This window comes from Myotis brandtii, unplaced genomic scaffold (assembly GCF_000412655.1).
Source record: "Myotis brandtii unplaced genomic scaffold, ASM41265v1 scaffold332, whole genome shotgun sequence".
Lineage (NCBI taxonomy): Eukaryota > Metazoa > Chordata > Mammalia > Chiroptera > Vespertilionidae > Myotis > Myotis brandtii.
Window position 1 is genome coordinate 343,860 of NW_005362797.1, and position 22,018 is coordinate 365,877.

Consider the following 22,018-nt stretch of genomic DNA (forward strand, 5'->3'; position numbering starts at 1 on the left):
TGTGCTGGATAACATGTCAGCTAGTCAGCCCTTTAAAATTCACCATATTGAATCTAAGGGTAGTCTTATACATTCCATATGCTAATCAACAGCAACCCCCAAACCTCCAGCTTCCCTAGTAATTCAGGATGGAGTCAGACAGACCCATCCATGAGCCAACACTCACTGTGTCTGCATCCTTGGGCACATTTTCAAGGTTCAGTTTCAAATATTACCTACCTCATGGGGTTGTTATGAGGATGGAATGAGATAACTCATGAAATATGCTTAACACAGTGTCTGCCACCTCGTAAACACTACATCCATTCGCCCCACAGCTACTGATCTGTTGTGTTACATATTATGCATCAAGGACCATGCGAAGCACGACAAACACAGTGGGGCATCATCAGCCTTGATCCCGGCTTCCATGGAGCTGACAAACTAATTCCCCATAGAGGCAGGCTGTGATTTCAAGATGCTAGGAATGGGAATGGCTTTTTCGCTGCTAAGAAGAAACAGTGTGAGTGGCACAGCAAGAGTTTGGGCTCGCTGATTCCCAAATGGCAGGGATCTGCAGTTACAGAAACAACACAGCACTGGAGGGCTGGGTAACTCTCCGACTCCCATGAAACTTGAAATGGCAAAGATTGGGGAGGCGGGGAGTGTGGACACAGGCTGAGATGCTGGCTCCCTGCTCCCAAGAAGCCTTCCCGGCACGTTTGTCTACTGAAGTCACCTCGCTTCTGAGGGTTTCAGTCTGTTCATCTGCCAGACAAAGTCTAAGGCCCCTCTGGCTCTGACATGTTACAGTCTTCATCTGCCAAAGTCTAAGGCCCCTCTGGCTCTGACATGTTACAGTCATGTTCAGTCTTTTCCCCTAAAAAGCCATGTGGATCGGGTCTCCCAGCTTGAGTAGAGCAGTACTGACAGTAACTAAGCAAAATGCCTTTCCACCGATGGAGATGTTAGTGCAGGTCACTGGCTCCCACATGCACAGACCCCTTCGCCCTTAGTAACTTAACCCCAGTTGTATTTGAAGTGTCCGGGAGCCCCGCTAAAAGACTGTAGCTCCCAGCTTCTCCGGTGACTCTGGCCAGAGTTTTACTAAATTCCAGTTAATGACACACATGTTGGTCTTTTTAGCATCTCTTCTTAAATGGGAAGGAAGGGTCAGGCCCTTTTCCCCCTCGTGAACAGCAATTTAAAAAAATGGACTATGTGGGAAGTAAAATGCTACTGAACCATGAAAAGAGGGATTTTCAAAAGTCAGTTGTTTAAACAAATTTTTGACTTAAGCATCACCATGACCCAGCAAGCCATGTCCACTCCCTTTAGAGGATTAAATTAATGGTCCCTATAGCATTTACACTACTAGGGGGAAAGTCATCCCAGTTAGACTAATTGTGAGTTTTTCACTCAACAGTCACTCACAAATGTTTATGGTCATTGAAGATTTCCCATGCACTCTTCTATGCTCTGAAAAACAGCTCAAAATCCCCGTGCTATAAGTTACATTTTTATTGGAAAATGTAATGCAATACTCCAAACAGAAGAGTTTATCTACTTTCACTCGGATAAGGCATCTGTATTAGGCAGGGATCTCCAGAGAAACAGGACCACCAGGATATAGACACACAGAGAGAGATTTATTTCAAGGAATTGGCTCGCACAATTGTGGAGGCTTAGCAAGTTCAAATCTGTAGGGCAGGCCGGCAGCTGGAGACCCAGGTAAGAGGGGCCGTTTAAGTCCAAAGGCAACCCGCTGGCAGACTCGCGCTTCTCCCAGGAAAGTCGGTATTGGGGTTTGGGGTGGGTGTTTTTTAAAGTCATTTAACTGATTGGATGAAACCCACCCACATTATGGAGGGTAATCTGCTTTACTCAAAGTCTACTGATTTAAATGTTAACTCTTAAAACAAACAAACAAATAACCTTCACGGAAACGTCTAATGTTTAACCAAATAGCTGGGTACCATGGCCTAGTCACGCTAACACATAAAACTATTCATCACGGTGTCTTAGTTTTATGTGCAAACCTTCATTACTTGCAAAAATAACCAGAGTCTGTGTGAATCAGTCATAGAGGATGTGTGGGAAGAGAGCTCTGGAGGTGTGTGCTTGCCTTCGGTTGAGAAACCGAACTTCAACTCACCCTGCCCTGCAAAATATTCTCAAATTGTTTGGGATTGTTACCCGTTGCACCTAAGGTTGAGCCAAGTACACATCTAGTCTCCACAGCAATTGGAACAAGGCAAGAGGGTAGAGACACCCCGAATCCACCCATGTGTACACAGCCTGACCCGATATTCACACAGCATCATGAGCAACTGAGGAACCCTGTGAGCCTCCAGGGCCAGAAACTGTGCAGGCCCACCTGGGGAGGATACCATTGTGACCCTCACACTGCAGAGCCATCCATCAACACAGGAAAGTTCTAGTACCACGTACTTACAGGAAATCGCATCCTCTGCCTGTGTCTATCAGGGCCATCCAGTTGAGTGGTTGATAGTCTGTTTGTTACCAAACATAGCAGTAAATCCATTGCAGCGAAAATCACAGATCCGAAGTCCAGGTGCTCCCCAAAGCACACGGTACCCCTTGCATATAAAATATTCCATATGGGCTTAAAAACACTCCCCACATTGTGTCAAATACATACCACACAATTGAAAAACATTAATCAGTGCAATCTGTTGAACAGATGCAGAAAGCAGTAAACTGTCTTTTCAGTGTAATCTTCAAATCACTTAATTCTATAATGTTTCCCTCTCCCCATGAATGTAAAAGCTATAAATATCCTGTTGGAACAAAATCACTTCAAATGTCTTGCTAAACAGTCCCCCATCATCCCTCAAAGTATTTGCATTTTTCTTAGTTGAGTAATAATTACCAATTCCATGGAACATCAAGTTCAATTTTATTGGAGAAGGAAGGAGGGGAGGAGGAAGGAAGAAGAAGTTGGAAAAGAAGGAGGGAAAGAGTAGGAGAGGGGGGAGCAATGAGGAGAAGGAGACGGAGAAAGATGAGATGGAGGGAGAGGAGGGGAAGAGGAGAAGGAGCTAAAAGAAGAGGAGGAGAACGCATTTTAGAACAGCTTCAACTTATTCATGAGCTTTAATTAAGCAAAAAAAAAACTATGTTCAGAATATAATGAAATTATAATACTTCTGACATACAAGGAAAACCAGGCTTTCTTTCAAGTGAAAGTAAAATATTAACAAGACAAAAGGAAAATGTTGGGAAGAATCCACCTCTGAGCAAAAACTATAGAACACTGGTTTCGAAATCCTACCTCCTGATTCTAGTCTAGCTTATCGCAATGTTTTGACACCATGATACTTTAAAATATTACTAGCAGTGCTGTGTGATAGACAGTCCTTATTAAGCAGGTCACATATAATGGAAGAATAGAATCTAGGTGTGTCTGTGTTACTTAAGATGAAGTAAAATACCACTTGCAAAGTGATTTCACTTGATGAAGCCATATTTCGCTAGAGTTAAAATGTACAAGGCATCGTATGATCGTGTTCAGTATGAGAAACAAGGGCGGGGGGCAAACCACATTGACTTAGAAAGCAGTTACCTCTTCACCTAAGCAAGATTTGAATTAAATAAAGAAACACGGATTGACAAGTCACGGAATTTCAGTGAGAGCTACGAGGTACCTCGGTGACCAGCCTGGCTACTTGGCTTCACAGAGGCAGCAGCTTCAGTGCAGAGGGCTCAAGGGATTCAGTCAACATCAGACAGATGAGCAGCAGAGTGGGCATTCAACCCAGACACGAGGCCTCAAGTGCAATATCCTTGCCGGGGAGCCCCTCCAGGTGTTACTTTTCAGTGTGTGCTGCAGCCTGAATGTCTGTGTCCCTCCAGATTCTCATGAGGAAATCCTAATGCTCAATGTGATGCGTTAGGATGTGGGACCCGTGGACGGGTGGGGCCCTCATGAATGGGATTCGTGCTTTTATAAAAAAGGCTCCAGACAGCTCCCTAGCACCTTCCACCAGGTGAGGACACAGTGAGGAGTCCCTGCTGGTTATAAGCTGCCCAGGATGTGGTTACTGTGCTACAGCATCCTGAACGGACAAAGATAGTGTGTGAAGTAACCCTGGCAATTTACAGAGTGTTTTTCATCTAGAGCAGCGATTCTCAACCTGTGGGTCACGACCCCTTTGGGGGTCAAATGACTCTTTCACAGGGGTCGCCTAAGACCATCAGAAAACACATATATAATTACATATTGTTTTTGTGATTAATCACTATGCTTTAATTATGTTCAATTTGTAACAATGAAAATACATCCTGCATATCAGATATTTACATTACAATTCATAACAGTAGCAAAATTACAGTTATGAAGTAGCAACGAAAATAATTTTATGGTTGGGGGTCACCACAACATGAGGAACTGTATTAAAGGGTCATGGCATTAGGAAGGTTGAGAACCACTGATCTAGAACATATAAAGAGCTCGTATGACTCAACTAGAGTCCCGGTGCACGAAATCGTGCACAGAGAGGGTCCCTAGGCCTGGCCGGCAATCAGGGCCTTCCAGCTCTGGGGCCTCCCTTCCCTGGCTGCCAGCTGCCAGCAGGGACCTTACTTCATTCTGCGCCACCCCCTGGTGGTCAGCACACATCATAGCGAGCGATCGGTCTCCCAGTCGAACTCCCGCAAGGACAATTTGCATATTAGGCTTTTATATATATATAGATAAGACATACAACCCAATTTTTTAAAATGAGCAAAAGATTTGAATTGAGATTTCACAAAATAAAATATATGAATGTCAAATAAGCCTTTGAAAAGATGCTCAACATCTAATGTACCTACTACACACCCACAAGAGAGGGTTAAAATTATAAAGAACAACAATATGAAGCACTGACAAGAATGTAGAACCTCTCAAACACTGCTACTGGCAGTGTGAAATCATACCATCATTTTGGAAAACAACTTGCCCGTTTGTCATAAAGCTAAAAGTACACTTCCCAAAAGATCCAGCATTTTCACTCCTTGGTATTTACCCAGAAGAAATGAAAACACAAGTCCACACGAAGACTTGTCCACAAATGTTCATAACAGCTTCATTTGTAATACCAAAAACTGGGAGGACAATCTGTGGTCTAGCCATACAATGGGATTGATTCTCTTTCAAATAAGGAGCAAACCACTGATATACACAGCAACATAATCAAATCTCAAAAGCATTATGCTGAATGAAATAAACCATTCACAAAATAGTACATAGCATCTGGTGCCACTTCTAATGTGTTTAGGAACAAAGTAAATTTATCAGTAGTGGCAGAAGTCAGATCAATGGGTTCCTGAGATGGGGAGTGAGAGGAAATACTGCACAGGTATACAAGAGAGATTTCTGGAGTAATGGAAATGTTTGATATTTTGTTTGGGGTGTTGATTACATGAATGTATCCTTTAATCAAGACTCATTGAACTGTATACTTAAAATTAAGAACATTTTATTGTATGTAAGTTATACTTTAGTAAAGTTAATTTTTAAAAAATATGTAGGGACTGAACTGGAAATCACTTAGACATGGTTTAAATTTAAATTTTTTCTCTATAATCTGATTTATTCTAATATTTTGTTTCTTGAGTTTAATAGTAATACAAAATTTCATGTCAGTTTAGCCTATATGAAATGATTATAAATTTCAAAATTGAAAAATCAGTTCATTGAAGCTTTAAACTTTCAAAAGAATTCCAGAATTTACTTTATCCACATGAATGACTAAGTTGTTTCTAGGACGTACACTAATTCTTAAATATAAACTATACTGCATGACAAATATGCTCACCCATACTTAAATATAAATGCATTGGTAGTTTAGTGACATAAATGCATCTAGCCACACAAAATATTAGATCCAATTCTATGAATTAGCAACTAGCTAAGTGTCCCCCTTCTTCTGCATACAAGCAGATAGAAAAAAAAAATTCATTCATTGACTCTTTTAATCTCTTCCCAGTGACACATGAGAAGACAGACCAGGAAAAGCACATGATATGAGATAAGAAAATTTGCTTCAATTTCATCTTTAGACCCACTTACAGCATTGGCTATAGGATATTTTCTTCCTCCTTCCAGCCATCTGGAAAAATGTTATAACGGAGAGTTATAAGGTTATATGACTGAAAGTGGATCTGAAAGAATTTTTTAAAATGCAAATAACCCAATTAACCTATTATTATTTATTATTGCAGAAATGGCTTTAGAGGTAGTTTATTAATGAGACAATTTTCAAATCATTCCATTCATATCTATAATTTAAAACCATCATCATAAAAAAGGAAAATAAAAAGTACTTTTTAGAATAACACATTGAAGTGGTCTTCAAAAAGCAGCATTTCTAGAGTTCTTTAGTTTAAGACAAAGACATCAGCTCACTTAGACACACATCGGCATTAATAAAATACATTTCTGTGATAATCAAGTTATTATCACCTGCATGATCACTTCCAAATAAGATGACGAGGGCGGTCTCAGCATTAACACCAAGTGTCAAGGTCTGGACCACCCAAAGTGCTCCTAGGGGGTGAACCAATGTACCATCTGAAGAGTAGGATACACACCAGGTGATGTTAAAGATTCACCTGTTCTTCCCCTTGGAACTAGTTCTGAAAAAAAAAAAAATCTTCCACATGATCAAATAAAAACATATTTCTTCTTCATTTACTCTTCATTATTTTTAGCCTCCAAAGGCTTATATATCAATCCATAAAAAAAAAAAAAGAACTGGCTCTGAACCAAACCAAAAAGAAAGAAAAAAAAAATCCAAAGAGTGTTCTACAGTGCTCTGTAAATATTAGGGTGTGGCATCCACGTGAAAGTTGTCAAACTGTGCAAAATCAAAGGAGTGAGTTCCAATCGCGGCCCAGCCATTCTTGGGGAAATTCACTGGGACCTCTGACCACAGCAGCTTGCCATTCAACATGCCGGCCGAGAGATGACCCTGGGGGCAAGAAAGGCGACCCTTGAAGATATATGAAAATGATTGTCCGGAGTCCATTTCTTAATAACCTGTGGCCCACCCACTTAGCAGAGCAAACACCCTCCTCACTTAAGACTTCCTGCAGGAAAACAATTCCACGGGTTGGAACAAAAGTTTGAAATACAGGAACAATAGTCTCTGAGGAAATTCTTATCTACCTATGTAATAGTTTCCAAGGCACAAGGAATATCACAATACTTCCTTGGACTCTACCAAAATGTAAAACCCACAGAAATGTGAAACTTTTCATAAAATTATTATAAAATTTTAGACAAGAGCCCACTGAAATAAAAGAAAAAACATTTGTTTTTTCCAAGTGTTTGTATGTGCATGGGTCGTGGGCATACATGAGTAATGGAACCAAAATGTCCATATATGTAAGTCCTTTCTGTCCCAGTGGACAGAATATAACTTCAAAGTCATATGAAGAGCCCAACCTTAGTTAGAAAACTAGTCACCATCAGTGATGATTGCCAGGGGCAGTAAGAAGGGAAGTAGCATAGAAATGACTTAGTGGCCCTAACCGGTTTGGCTCAGTAGATAGAGCGTCGGCCTGCAGACTGAAGGGACCCGGGTTCGATTCCGGTCAAGGGCATGTACCTTGGTTGCGGACACATCCCCAGTAGGGGGTGTGCAGGAGGCAGCTGATCGGTGTTTCTCTCTCATCGATGTTATTAACTCTCTATCCCTCTCCCTTCCTCTCTGTAAAAAGTCAATAAAATATATTTAAAAAAAAAAAAAAAGAAATGACTTAGTGGTCACTGATAGAGGAAGATAAAGTAACATCCTCTTCATGTGGCTGCCATTCCTACTTAGTTAAGGGCCTGGCACACAGTGAGTAAATGCTAGCCGGCGCTTATTATCATTATTATAGTACATTTATGAGCATATATTCACAGCGTGCAATTACAGCTAAACATTTCAAACTAGCTAATTTCAAAGGATGAAGTGCTAAAGATCCAAAGCACGAGGCCAAGAACTAAAATTAAATCTGTTTTTAAGTCTATAATGCAATAGACTTCAATTTAGCTCTTTCATTTTACAGATGGAGACACTCAGACTGAAGATTAAAAACCAAAGTCAAGATTTACCAGCAGAGCTAGGAATTGAATCCTAGCTGTCCACACGCATCCCTGTTACTATATACATGCACAGCCACCTCAGCTCTAGACGTGCTCATTAAACATCTCCTGCCACTTACGGAATGGTGAATATTAACACAGACCCAAGGGACTCACATACACAAATCATATTAAGCACAACACCTGTCTAACAGTACCTCATCTCCTCGCCACCCCCAACCCCCCACTCCCCAGGCATTGGCCAACCTGGCCGAGCTGCTCCTCACACAAGGCCAGTCCCAGTGGCACCCTCAGATCAAACATTGCCTACTCCAAGAGGTCTTGCCTGACCTCTCTATCGAGAAAATCCAATCTGGTAAGCTACTTTATCTCGTTATTCCATATTGTTATTCATAATTTTATTTATTGATTTATCTACAAGTTCACTGCCTTAAGAACAAGAGTCAACCAACTATGGTCCACAGGCTAGCCACCTGTTTTTATAAATAAAACAAGAGGCCCGGTGCATGAGATTCATGCATTCAGGAGAGGGGCGGGTACCTCAGCCTGGCCTGCGCCCTCTCACAGTCCGGGAGCCCTTGAGGGATGTCCGACTGCCGCGGAGGTGGGAGAGGCTCCCGCCACCACCACTGCACTTGCCAGCCGTGAGCCTGGCTTCTGGCTGAGTGACACTCCCCCTGTGAGTGCACACTGACCACCAGGGTGCAGCTCCTGCATTAAGTGCCTGCCCCCTGGTGGTCAGTGTGTATCATAGCGACCGGTCATTCCACTGTTCGGTTGATTTGCATATTAGCCTTTTATTATCTATATATATAAAAGGCTAATATGCAAAGTGTTTCCTTGAGAATTCAACCGGGAGACTGGAAGTTCAATCGCTCACTATGACATGTGCTGACCCTTGTGGGGTGGGCGAGCAGCGGCAGTGACGGTGGGGTGCTGAGGGAGCGAGGGAAAGAGGAGGCGGGAGGCTGGGAGGCGGGGGGTGGATAGGAAGAGGGAGACCACATGGTGGTGGTGTGTGGGTGGTGAGGGAAGGAGGAACAGGGGAGGCGGGCAACCTGAGAAGCCCTGATCGCTAGCCAGGCCTAGGAACCCTACCCATACACAAATTTCATGCACTGGGCCTCTAGTATAGGATAATAGACAAGCAGAGCAATATAAAGAACAGAGAAATGTTCAAAAACAAGCTATGCGCATGTGATGATTTATTACATCAAAAAATGTGGCCTTCAAATCATGGGCAAAAGGACAGTCTATATAATAAATGATGATAGCTATCAATTTGCTTAAAAAGATTATATCGGGCTCTTCATCTTATAATTCACAAATAAATGCCAAATGGATTAAAGACTTAAACATAAAACGCATCCCAAACTTTATTTAGTTTGGGGGCAGGGAGAAAAGCTCCTAATTTAAAGAAAAGGGACGCTTTCTTAAATAAAATATAAAACAAATGAAGAAAATGTGAAATATTTGACAATACCAAAATTTTAAAATTTCTATTCATGAAACATACCATAAGCAAAATTAAAATACAAATCATGAGAACAAGAAAACAGGAGAAAATATCTGTAACACATATAACAGACTATCCAGAATACTAGTACATAATAAACTCATATAGGTCCATCAGAAAAAAACAACACAGTAAGAAAATCAGGAAAGAATTCAATGGGTAACTTCAGAGAAAAGTTATATAAATATAAAATGGACAATAAATATAAAATGTACAACCTAATTATCAAGAAAATATAAATCATATCAGTTTGAAAAAAATCTTTAAAACTTGATAATATCAAATATTATTATAAATGCTATAGAATTGATACAGTTTGACTAGCAACAGGGTAGTATCTGTTAAAATTTAAAATGCAATTCCACCTCTAAATATCTGCCTAAACAAATAATAGAACATGTGTACCCCAAGAGGCACATAAAAGATCTCTCCCCTCTATCTGCAAAAAGGCATCCTTCACTGCCTCAGTTCCCTGTACAAGGAAAGAACTGGGAACGAAATTATGCCCATCAAGTATGTATAGTTAAGTAAACTATGATGGTCCATACATATTGATACTACCTGAAAATTTAGTATTGTCGTTTTGGTGATTGGGTAAGGGAAGAGAACAAGTTCAAAAATTTCTCTGAATTCCATTTTTAATCTCTATTATAACCTGAACAAAGTTATGCCAGGTCTATCTTGGCATAGAGAAGCATGTTTATACAGAAGAATTTCTCCATAGAGCATCCCTTAGAAGCATGTCAATCAACAACTCATGATCAACCAGTGATTCTGACAAATATTCTTAGAGGCCCGTGGTACTGCAATGAACCTGGTATCTTCTCTGACAAATATATTCATGGAAACCAACTTTGAAAACATTGTGCTTACAGTAAAAAAACAAATTATATTCAACCATCAAAAATAAAGTTATGGGACTTTGCTTAAACCTATAAGCTCCAATTAGAATCTTCATTCAAGCAAAATTGAAAAAACAGTTGAATTATTGGGTAATAAAGTCAACAGCTGATGGCTCTCCTGTGGGTTTACCCTGACACATACTACTATTCCAGGGAGTGGTGGTTTGCTGGTATCATGCCATACTTTCTGCCTATTTCCACTATTTATCACCACCACCACCCCCCCATCTATTCACAGAAAATGCTAGAAAGGGACAAGAGAAGAACATCTTACCTCCAGGCATGCTGATCAGCAATACTTACCTTAATAGTTAAAGTGAGTGTATACCATTCTTGTGCTGTAACCTCAGCTTGCCCTACAGCATATATAAGCCATCCAGCTGCAACACAAAAAGGTTATCTAAATCACAAAATCACATAACTCAGTGGGGGCTCTCAGGTGGCTTTGTATGTAGTAGAGTCGACCTTAATAAACATCTACATTTCCAGATCCACAAATGATTTAAAACAAAACATCTTTCATTCGAGCATGCATTCAACAAGCACATATTGAGATACTACTCTGGACCATATATTATCTGTGAAATCACCAGAGAACCAGAAAAATAAATTTACAAACCAATTATCGTATAACACATTACTTCTATAGTTCCGGGGTACACTTCTACCTGATTGGACTAAATATGAAGGACAGGAGGAGGATTAAAAGACTACCATAAGATTTCTAGCTGGTGAACTGATTACATGGTAACAGCATTCACTGGGAATCAGAGAGAGAAAATAATGAGTTAATTTGGGCTGTGATCATGTTTGAGTGCCTGAGAAAAAACCCAGGATGAGACCAAGGGGGTAGTTTAAAACACAGAGCAGTGGGGACTAAAGACACAGATTTAAATTCTTAATTCCTATTCTGCCGCTAACTCATTTTGAGACCTGGGGCAAATCAATTAACCTCTTCTGGCTCCTGGATTGGAAAATGTGAGGTACCTTCTAGATCAGTCACACTATGATTATGCAACTTTTACCCTCATGTCCTTATTACCCACTTCCTGTTTCATTTTCATTTTACTTATGGACCCCTTAGGAAGAGGCGGAGAGCAGCAAACTATAGAATTTTTTATTAATGCAAGAGGAAAAGCAGGAGACTAAGAACCAAGGAGAGCCACCACTACAAGGTCTAGTTTCAACAGAGCAGTGTGTATCCAAAACCAAAGGGAACTGGATGGGGTTTAACTGGAACCTGGTCTAAGCACCTATTCTGGATAAAACACTATTCTACACAAAACAAGGGCTGCTAAGATGAATGAGAAAAGTCACACTGTTTTCAATGTATTAACTAAATTAGGAAATAGGATTACTCTATTTTAAGCATATCAATCCCTCTCCTTGTATTTCCACAAGCACAGTGGCCACCTCCTTGCTTCTACTTACATGTTTCCTGAGCACTCTCTACCCTCACCCCCATCTATGCAAATCCCTCCCTTACTGCCAGCTCAACTCTGTAATATATGAGAAAGCTTCGCACAAGTTCTCTCATGCTATAGAATAAGACACTTACCCAGATCACCTGTAACTCTGTAGGTGCCATTTGCAAAAATCCAGAAGAAAATCCCTCTGGCACTTCTAATCAAGATGCCACCTTTATTCACTCTTCCGGCAATGAACACACCTCCCTTCCCAGGGGTCTCTATGAAAACATCACACGTGATGGTCATGTTGGACCTGGAGAATGAAACGGCTGGTTAGGCTTTCCATTATGCCCTGCCGAACATAGCAGGATGATGCATCACTGCACAGCCCCGTGTTCCAAACCTCTAATGGAGGTGAGTACAGGATCTGCTACATCTGTGCTTATAGCAAGAATGGGCTTCGAGAGTCTTCCCTGATGATGGCTTTAAGTTTTACAAGACTAAAGTCAACACATTTCATTGCTTCTTTTAATGAATTACTGGAAAATAATATTTACTGTTTTTAAGTTTCTTAAGACTATATTTCTTCTCTCTATAACAGTGTCTCATCCATCCTAAGAATAAATAACATTAAAAGAAGCCATTTTTCTAGGAATTCGTAAAAGGCAATCTCCCAACAATTCTGAACAAAAAGGTTTATTACATTTCCATCAGCAAAGATAAGCAGCGGGAGCAATGGCAGGAGCTTCTGGGAAAACATCAATGACTTGAGGGATAAGTTTTACATTTAACACTAATAAGATCTAAAAACTCCAGACAAAAGATCTAAAATTATTTCTCTGCAAAGACAGAGCCAACTCTATGTGGACTGTACAGCTGGGGTTTTCAACCTGAGCAGCAGAGAGACCAGCAGGAGGGCCTGTTAACCTGAGCAGGTGGAGGGCGGGCCCCTTGAACCTGCTGTCTAACAGATTCCCAGGTGATGCAGATGCTGCTGGTCCGGGGATTCCAGCTTTAGAACCCTTTTCTCCCACAGAGCATCTCTGCTTATACAGAGGCAGTAAAGCTCTGGCTCTGAGATGACTAATGGACAGTAGATTCAGCCAACCACGAGCCGGCAGGGCTAGGACTTGACTCTCCTCCAGGCTTCCTGTTATAAATGCTACTAGATACCTTAAGCAGCGACCGAGCCACCTCAAGATAACATGATCTCTGAAAAAAATTCACCTCGCACTCGAAATATAACTGCAAACAAGAAAGCAAGCCTGACCATAGCCAAGTAATAAAGCAAGCAATCTACCTAAAATAAAAATTAAGAATGCCCCCAAGTATTTTGGAAATGGGGTAAACTGGATCTAGAATTATGTGGCTTTTACATTTCTCGGAGTTTTTTATCAGTAAAATTTGCACAGTGGAATTTTACTATGTAAATGAAAATATTAAAAAAAGAAGCACCTACAACAGGTATACAACAATAAGGGAACTCACATTTAATCCTCTAATCAGAGCTGGGCTACTTTAGGGGAAAATCAAATGCTAAGTAAGTAAAGCCAGTCTCTCAGGTATGTCCTCCCATAGTAATCAATATATCCCTACCTCTCTTCTGGTTCCTTAGAGTTCGAATGAGATACTGTCCGCATCATAAATTATTTGATTTAGAGTGAGAGAAGAGTGAACATTTTCCTTTCTTTTACGTCCCATCCCATTCCAGAATAAGAGATTCCTGCATCAGAACTTACAGGCAATTTTACAGATAATGAATGAAGTAGAGTAACAGTGTAGAGTACTCTTCCATAGCCATAGTCTCTCAGTGGTGCTGAGAGAACAAAACCCAGCCCACATATTAAGCAAATTTGATCAAAGGGATGTAGAGTTTGGATGTGTGCAGCAAAAGGTAACTTTGGGAGGTTCTTTTGTGTGTGTTTCTAAATATTTTTCTAAATTAATTTTTAAAGAGAGGAAAGGAGAGGGAGAGAGTAAAATATGGATTGGCTGTCTCCTGCACACCCCAACGGGGATTGAGGTTGCAACCAGGCATGTGCCCTGACCAGGAATCCAACAGGCAACCTTTCAGTGCTCAGGACGATGCCCAACCAACTGAGCCACTCCAGCCAGGGCAAAGGTAACTTTGTGATTGTCTTCAGATCCCAAACAAAGCTTACTAACAAATGAAAAATCTTAAGTCGCTCAGGGGAAGTCTACCTAAAGTACTGTGCTGGTACTTATCTACGTGTAAGCACGACAGAGAGGAAGTTCTACTGCAAACACAGATCTAAGAACCGGCGGCCCTGTGCACACATGGAGAGCTGATTGACAAAAAGAGAACTACAGAGAAAGCTCACTAACGTTCCCCTTCCTACTCTGAGGAAGAAGACGACGATTAAAATGAGCCTGTGAGGTGTGGTCCAAAGAGCATGGGCTACAGAACCAGAGAGAGCTGGCCTCTAACACTGGTTCTGCAATTTACTAGGGTGGGGTCGTGGGAAAATCTTGCCTGGAAGCCTCAGTTTCCCAATCCATAAGCTGGGAGGATGAGACCTCTGCCATAAGGTGGTTGTGGGGAACTCACACCAGTGTTTAGAATTTCCTCTGTAAGGCTCCTAGAAACTCTGGATAACTGACAGCTTCTCAAGACGTATCAGAGCTTGGGGCTAGAACTGTGATTTTGTGATTTTTAACAGAAAATAGGCAATTCAGAAGGGTAAGGTTTTCTGCAGCATTCCACAGATAAAACAATTCAGGGTTCTTTTCAGAACTATATTCCCCACCCTGTCCAATTTCTAAACTACAGATAGGCTCTTTGGTGGCTTGGCATTAATAGCTAGTATCACTAAACCTGGGATGGTTGTGTTTTACGTTTCACAGTGGGATTATACCAGCTAAAAAGAAAAATAGAGGAAAAAAAAAACACCACCGAAAACAGGTATAATAACCAGTACATTGGAATTCCATAACTGACTTAATAGGGAAGAGGAGTTTTGGTTTGGTCATTATATTTTAAGTGAAAAACAAATACAACTTGTCTCTTTACCAGATGCCTAAAAAGAAGAGTTGAATTCCCTATCCCACTAAAAGCTAATTTTCACGATTGCCATCTACAGTCACAGGCTAGCACAGTGTAATTCTAGTATAAATCCAGCAGGTGGCACCACTAGATCAAAAAACAAACCCAAAAAAAGCTATTCAAATTATAGACTGTAAATAAATGCTAAATTACTATTAGTCCAAAAGTCCTCAATTTTTATATTAAAATCATCTGTTGCTGGAATAATTACTACGAAACTGGGAAAATTTGAGGGAAGGAAACTGACACAGCAAAACAACTTGCTACTTTGTGGTCACCCTAATAGTCAATAACTATCACACACCTATTAGGTGCCTGGACAGGAGGACGGTGGAAAAGTCTTTGTTTCAGAATGTACCCAACAGCACAACAAGGTTACTGCAGTCGGATCTACGTCAAGAACGCCAGCATCACGTACCACTTGTAATCCCCGATAATGCTGATGGTGCTGGACGCATCCGCAGCCCACGTAATGGGTCGCTGATTGAGAACTTGGCGCAGCGTGAAGCGGTGCTCTCCCGGGTCTTCTGTATTCATAAAGTATTCAAACACGCCCGTCTGGTCAGCAAAATTCGGGGCTTCACTAAAAAACGGGTATTCTGTTCAGAATACAATAAATTCTCTGTTTAATATCAAATCCTCACTGAACATTTTCTCTCGGAGATTTTATGGTACATTTTAAAACACTGCTGCAAAGTTCTAAACGAGGAAATGAAACTTACAACCAGTCAGAGTTTAGGGTTTAGGTTACTAATGAGATATTGATTTTACGCTGTCATTATTAATGTCAATATGATCAGTGTGACATACAGACTTTACATATTTAACCTGTGCACCTGCTGAAGGGGAAAGACCATGAATTCTGGAGGAAGGCAGACCTGGGTTCAAGTTCTAGTCTGGCCCTGGGCAAGGTGCTCCACTTCCCCGTCTCCCAGTTTCCTCATTTCGAAGTGGGAGGAGGACAGAGAATAAATACATGAAAAAAATGTATATAAAGTGCAGACATAAGCCAGCCCTGGCCAGGACTCAACAAGAGACAGTTTTGTTATTTCTAATATCTGTCAGACAAGGTTCAAAGTCACTGCTCACACTCATCAGCTGAGAGAACATTAGAAAAGGCTCGCGATACCAAACACAGGATTTAGAACTCACAAATTTTCTTCTCTTTCTAAAATGGAACAAAAAAATCAGTGTTGAGCCTAAGCTATCAATCTCTTCTTAGTTTTATTAAATTATAGTCTTACCATGATGAAGGCGCTACATGAGCAATTTTAGTCATAATATCTTACAGCAATTTCTCACTTCATGATTTTCCAAGTGTTTTCACATTCGCCACATCATTTGAGACATTCAGAACCTTATAAAGTAGTTCCGAAGCCTGGCCTCTGGTGTTTAATTTCCGTTTTAGTGTATTTTAGATTAGAAGGGTGAGGATTGCCTTCCATCTGCAGGTCACAGAATAAATGGTCGGGGTGCCCACAGGCCATGTCCCACGCTGACCCCTCCTGACCGAACGCAAGGAGGGTTACTGCTGCAGACAGAGGACTACGCCGGGCGCTAAGATACTGGAGGCCATCTGAGGGACTTGCAAGAAAACAGCACCACGCTCTGCTGTGGAGGCAGGGTCACTGTTGCTTGGTTTATCCTAATGATTGAGAGGACTCAGTCACAGTGCAAAGGGCCTTGTACTCCAGTCAACCAGGGATCGGTTCCTGGGGAAGGAGCTGAGACCCTGGCAGGGACCACTGGGCAGGGGTGTAGGAGTCTGGGAGTCTTGGTCCGAAGTGGCACCAGCAGCCCCGCAGCAACAGGAGGCTGGGTCTCTCCCAAAGCCAGTCTCCCTCCCTACTTCTCCCCTCCAGCTGTGGATCCCAGGAGCAGAGAACCTGACCCTGCTTGTGAGGTCCATGATGCTATGCACCCACACCTACCAGTCACCAAGTCTTGTCAATTGCTGAGGGATCTAGGAATACAACAATTAAATTACCAACGGTTTTCCTACATTTGCAAAATTTCCTAAATTTCCTATCATCAAAAGCTTTTCTAACAGCATCAGGACAGATCTTCCCAGAAAACCAGGAGGGCACACACATAAAACCCCCAGGCACACTAGAGGGTGGACAATGAGTTAGCTTACCCAAGGATAGAGCAACTGCCCACAAGCACTCAGTCCACTAACATTATGGGAGGACAGGTGTGAATGTGCCTTAAACTCTACACAAAGGACAATGGCTTTCATGAGACATGGGTAAGGGGCAGTAGCAGTGTAACAAATCTTAGGTTTCACCAAAAACTACTTAGAATTCTTTCATTCTGACAATGACCTCAAGGCTTTTGCTGGCACTGAAAAACACAGGGTCCTCAAGTGGAGATTCACCCTGAAGTAACATAAAAGATAAGAGACTTAGAGCTAAATGAATGCACTTTTTGCAGCGCTCCATCACACACTGGTTTCCCTGGTAGAATTTCTCCACGACTGATAAAATGGGAACCAAGTTAAAGTTGTGAAGGAAACTCACCAACATTGAAGTCATCCGTGTAGATGGGTGGGAAGGGCTGGGACTTGGGAGGCGGCGGGTAGCTGCCTTTGCTGCCGGTGGTGAGAGTGGTGAGTGTGAACAGCTCATCCTCTTGCAGCTCCACTGTGAAGCTGCCGCTGCTGTCAAGGAGCTAAAAAGAAAACGTGGTGTCAAGGACAGGGCTTTGGCTCGTCTCATTTGGGCAAAATGGCTTTTTAAAACACAGGCTCAAAGATAAGCCAAACTCATTTCTGTTAGAACTTCCTAACCACTTGTAAAGGACACACCCCAGATCAAGGCCCTCCAAAAAATGTTAAGTTATTATGAAGAGTTTATAAGATTATTCTTCATAGAAAGAATTTTTTAAAGAATTTCTCTACATGGAGGGAAGGAGGACTAGATGATCCCCAAATCTACTTCTATTAGTCTATTATTTTCCATTACACTGTAAGTTCCTTAAAGCTTGTACAGGAGTGGGCAAAAGTAGGCTTATAGTTACTTATATGGAAAACAGTATAAAAATTAATAATATAAGAACAAATTTTTGCATACTAACAACTGTAAACCGACTTTTGCCCACCCTTGTACATGTGTTTTAAATATTACATCATTGTCAATAGCATATTATATATATATATATATACACACACACACACACACATACATACATACATATAACACTTCATATGTGTTTATGTCTACATATATTTATATAGAGGGTGGCACAAGTCAGTTTACAGTTATGTATATGGAAAATAATATAGTAATTAATAAATAAAATACAAGAATAAATTGTTTCACATATTGCCAACTGTAAGCCTACTTTTGTCCAACCCTGTACATATTCAATACACATAACTAGGAGATCTGCTTATTTACTTTTTAAGACTTTACTAATTTTTTACTAAGGTAGAAAAATCCATAAAATCTCACTGGTGACTCAGGTGTTAGTCACAGAAAACCTTTTACTGTTAAGGAAAAAAATAGTTCAACTCATTCTATGTTCAATATATATTTCAATTAGCAAGTTAGGTTTATAAGACATTTATGATCTTAGCAAATTAATCTCTTTAAGTCACAATATCCTCATCTACAAAATGAGGCAAAGCTATGCATACTTCCCAGGGCTTCTGTGAGGATCGAATGAGATATTTCTACAGTGCTCCTAGCCCAGTGTGTGACCTATGAAAACACTTCCTCTGCCTTACCTGTTGTGTGCCAAAAGTAGTCTAGTGTACAATTAATGTAGGCATTTGCTGTACGCCTAGTCTATGAAATTTGAGCAGCTTTCTTTCTACTTTGAACTAAAGGAGGTTCTATTCTATCTTTGCTTTAATAATAAATTGTTGGTCAGATCTATGAAATATCTAACACCATATTTTGGCTCAGAAATAACCCCAAATGACATTATTTTTCCTGTGGGGAAAATCAATTTTATTATGCTATTCCTAGCAATTGTTGTACAAATAAAACAGACTGTCCTTTTTTCCGGAATTTAATATTAATGCATGTTCAATCATAGAGAGTGGCTAGTGGGTTCACAGGATACGAATAATTACCAGATTTGTGTCCATTAGGGGAAGTAATGTGCTTGCTTAGGCCAATCCATTCTCTGAACTATTTCCTGAGAAACCACCATGTACTCAGCACTACAGCAGGCCCATGGATAAAAAGCTAAAGAAGGCAGGGCCTCAGTTCTCAAGGTGCCCAGTGCAGTGGGAAAGTGTTTAACTGGACAAGCACATCTTCCCAGGTGGAGATGAGCTAAGGCTGATGGGAAAGCCCCCGAGGAAGTGACCTTAAGCTGAGTCTTGAAGACATGTGGTGAGAAATTCTAGGAGGAAGAAAAGGCATGTGCAAAGTCACAAAAGTAGTTAAACTGGCATGCTATGCTCTGGAAAATGCAAGAAGTTTAATTTGTGAGGCCAGTTTCGTAGGACATACATCTTGAGGTCATATGGAGTGTCATGGGCTGCACTAAGAGATATGAACTTACAGGAAAAATCACTGAGGCACTTTGAGCAAGAGAGGAGAAAAATCCGATCTGCATTTTAGACACATCACTCTGGAAGCAGTGTGATGGGGGTCTGGAGAGAATCAGATTAGCAGCTGGGGAAATAGGAGGTGGTTTCCAAAATCCGGGAGCAAGATAATGAGGAATGGAATCAAGCAGAGGCAGTGGGAAAGGGGAATGAGGCATGGGTAAGAGAGGCGTGTGGATGGTAGAATCCCTATCCTCGATCGCTGGTGGTATATAAAGCGTGAGTACATGAAGAGTGGGAAAGATAGTTTCAAATGAGACTCAGATTTCTGACTAGAGCAGCCAAAGAAAATGATGGTGGTATCATTCACTAAGACAAACCAACTGCTTTGAAGAGGATCTCTATTTTATAAAAACTGGTTGGGGACAACTTTCTCTCTAGTATGCTTCAGCCGTAAAATCAATTATAAAATTAAAAATTCTTAATTCATTAATCAAATTTCTGTTCCCTTAAACCAGCGGTTCTCAACCTGTGGGTCGAGACCCCTTTGGGGGTCGAATGACCCTTTCACAGGGGTCGCCTAAGACCATCCTGCATATCAGATATTTACATTACGATTCATAACAGTAGCAACATTACAGTTATGAAGTAGCAACGAAAATAATTTTATGGTTGGGTCACAACATGAGGAACTGTATTTAAAGGGCCAGAAGGTTGACTGTTGCAATGCTCAATACATAGGAATTTGTTTTAAAACTACCCATAGAGAATCCAGCTGTTTAAAGAGAAACCTCTCCGATGACTTCCCAAGCTTGGTGTACCACACCTGCAGCTCCAGTATTTCACTCTGAGGAGAGAACACACAGAAAGCACAGCTGAGTGGCTTGTCATACCCTTCTGAGGATTCCCAAAGTCAGTACCAGCAAGAACGAGCCAGTGGCCATATGCACTTTTTCTCTATCCACCGAAAGGCCTGCATCTCAAATTTAAACGGTAACATTTTTAAAGTAGAAAAGCATTATTCAAGCAAATATTTTATTTCCTATAAATCTACAGACTTTGGCAAATGTTTATTTTAGTGCCTTGGCTTCAAAAATACTCATTATTGTACTTGTGTGGAAAGCATTTTAAGAATATTCTGGTATTGCCAGGCCTGTGTAGCTCAGTGGCTGAACCTTGACCTATATAAATCAGGAGGTCATGGTTTGATTCCCAGTCAGGGCACATGCCCAGGTTGCAGGCTTGGTCTCCAGTAGGGGGCGTGCAGGAGGCAGCTGATGAATAATTCACGCTTAATGCTTCTGTCTCCCTCTCCCTCTTCCTCTTCCTTCCTCTCTGAAATCATTTTTTTTAATATTTTTAAAGAATGTCCTAGTATTAAAAAACCATCCTTAATGCGATTAGTAGTTAGAAAGAGTGCTGCATTTTCTGCATTCAAATCTAACAATAGGTAGAAAGAGCTAGAGTCTGGTCTCTCTTTCTTTTATGTACAGAGCACTATATAGATCAATGCTTTAAAGGTCCCCAGACTACATAACTGATGCTCCTGCTTAAGAATGACTTTCCTGCAGGTCACTTTTGTTAAGTGCTCCTCAAGGCCATAGAGCTCTCCCTCCTAGCAGCTCTGGAGTGATAGACTAAAACCAGTCAGTAGCTTCAAGACACGGCATTTATCCACTCATACGCAAACTTTTATTTTTAACTTTTAGTAAACTTTATGATAAAGAACAACAACGAAACAACATTATTTTATAATGATTTTTCTCACCCGTGAGAACATGGGTGGCAACCAGTGACTTTTTTATAAAAATCGTTTCTTTAAGACTCTAATAAGACATCTTGTCTTCTAACTGTAATATATGATTTCATTTAAAAACTGCTAGCCTATGATAAAATATATAAATTCTCAAAACCAAAATAAAAGCCCCACATGTTTACTTACAAAAGAACCCTGAAGAACAAAGGTAGCAATTTGGTGTGACACATTGAAATAAGGAAGCAGTGGCCGTATACACTTAGAATGTTTATGGCTCTGAGGAGAAAAAAATCACATAAATTATCCAAATGATGCACAAGCCATTAGGAAAAAATATTAAATATTTAATGCCCCAATATTAAGAGAAACTATACATATTAGGTGACAACTATGAGTTTATTTTAAATTTTTAAAGACTTTTTTCTAATATAACCTTTATTGAGTGTCCATTGCATATCACTAGTCAAAGTAAAGCTCGCTGGCATTTTGACTGAACCATACTTTGAATTCATAGCTAAATTACAGTCATTTTATAGCACTCACATTAGATTTTTTATGTTGTAAATATTTTCCAAGTAAAATACAGTAAGAAAACAAACTCTTGAGATGTATTGAGATGTTTTTACGTTTTATTCTGAGTGAAATCAGCAAGACAAAAAACAGTATATACTGGATGATTCCACTGATACAGAAAACTCCAGAAAATGCAAACTATTCTTCAGTGACATAAAGCAATGACGTCACAATGTATGAGGAGTAGCAGGACAGAGGGACTACTTATACAGGGACATGA

The 22,018-nt window shown here is 40.6% G+C and overlaps 1 protein-coding gene across 1 annotated transcript in view; it reads right to left on the minus strand.

The window, feature by feature from the left end:
- Positions 1-5,473: 5,473 nt before the first annotated feature.
- The window catches only part of GALC (galactosylceramidase), a 42,472-nt gene continuing 25,927 nt past the window's right edge, over positions 5,474-22,018 (minus strand). Inside the window, exons 12-18 of the mRNA XM_005871212.2 lie at positions 21,412-21,501; positions 20,230-20,316; positions 17,488-17,638; positions 15,387-15,567; positions 12,054-12,217; positions 10,799-10,875; positions 5,474-6,956 (exon numbers count right to left, since the gene is read on the minus strand). Coding sequence (XP_005871274.1) covers positions 6,810-6,956; positions 10,799-10,875; positions 12,054-12,217; positions 15,387-15,567; positions 17,488-17,638; positions 20,230-20,316; positions 21,412-21,501 — 897 coding nt within the window. The 3' untranslated portion in view covers positions 5,474-6,809. The remainder of the gene's footprint in view (positions 6,957-10,798; positions 10,876-12,053; positions 12,218-15,386; positions 15,568-17,487; positions 17,639-20,229; positions 20,317-21,411; positions 21,502-22,018) is intronic.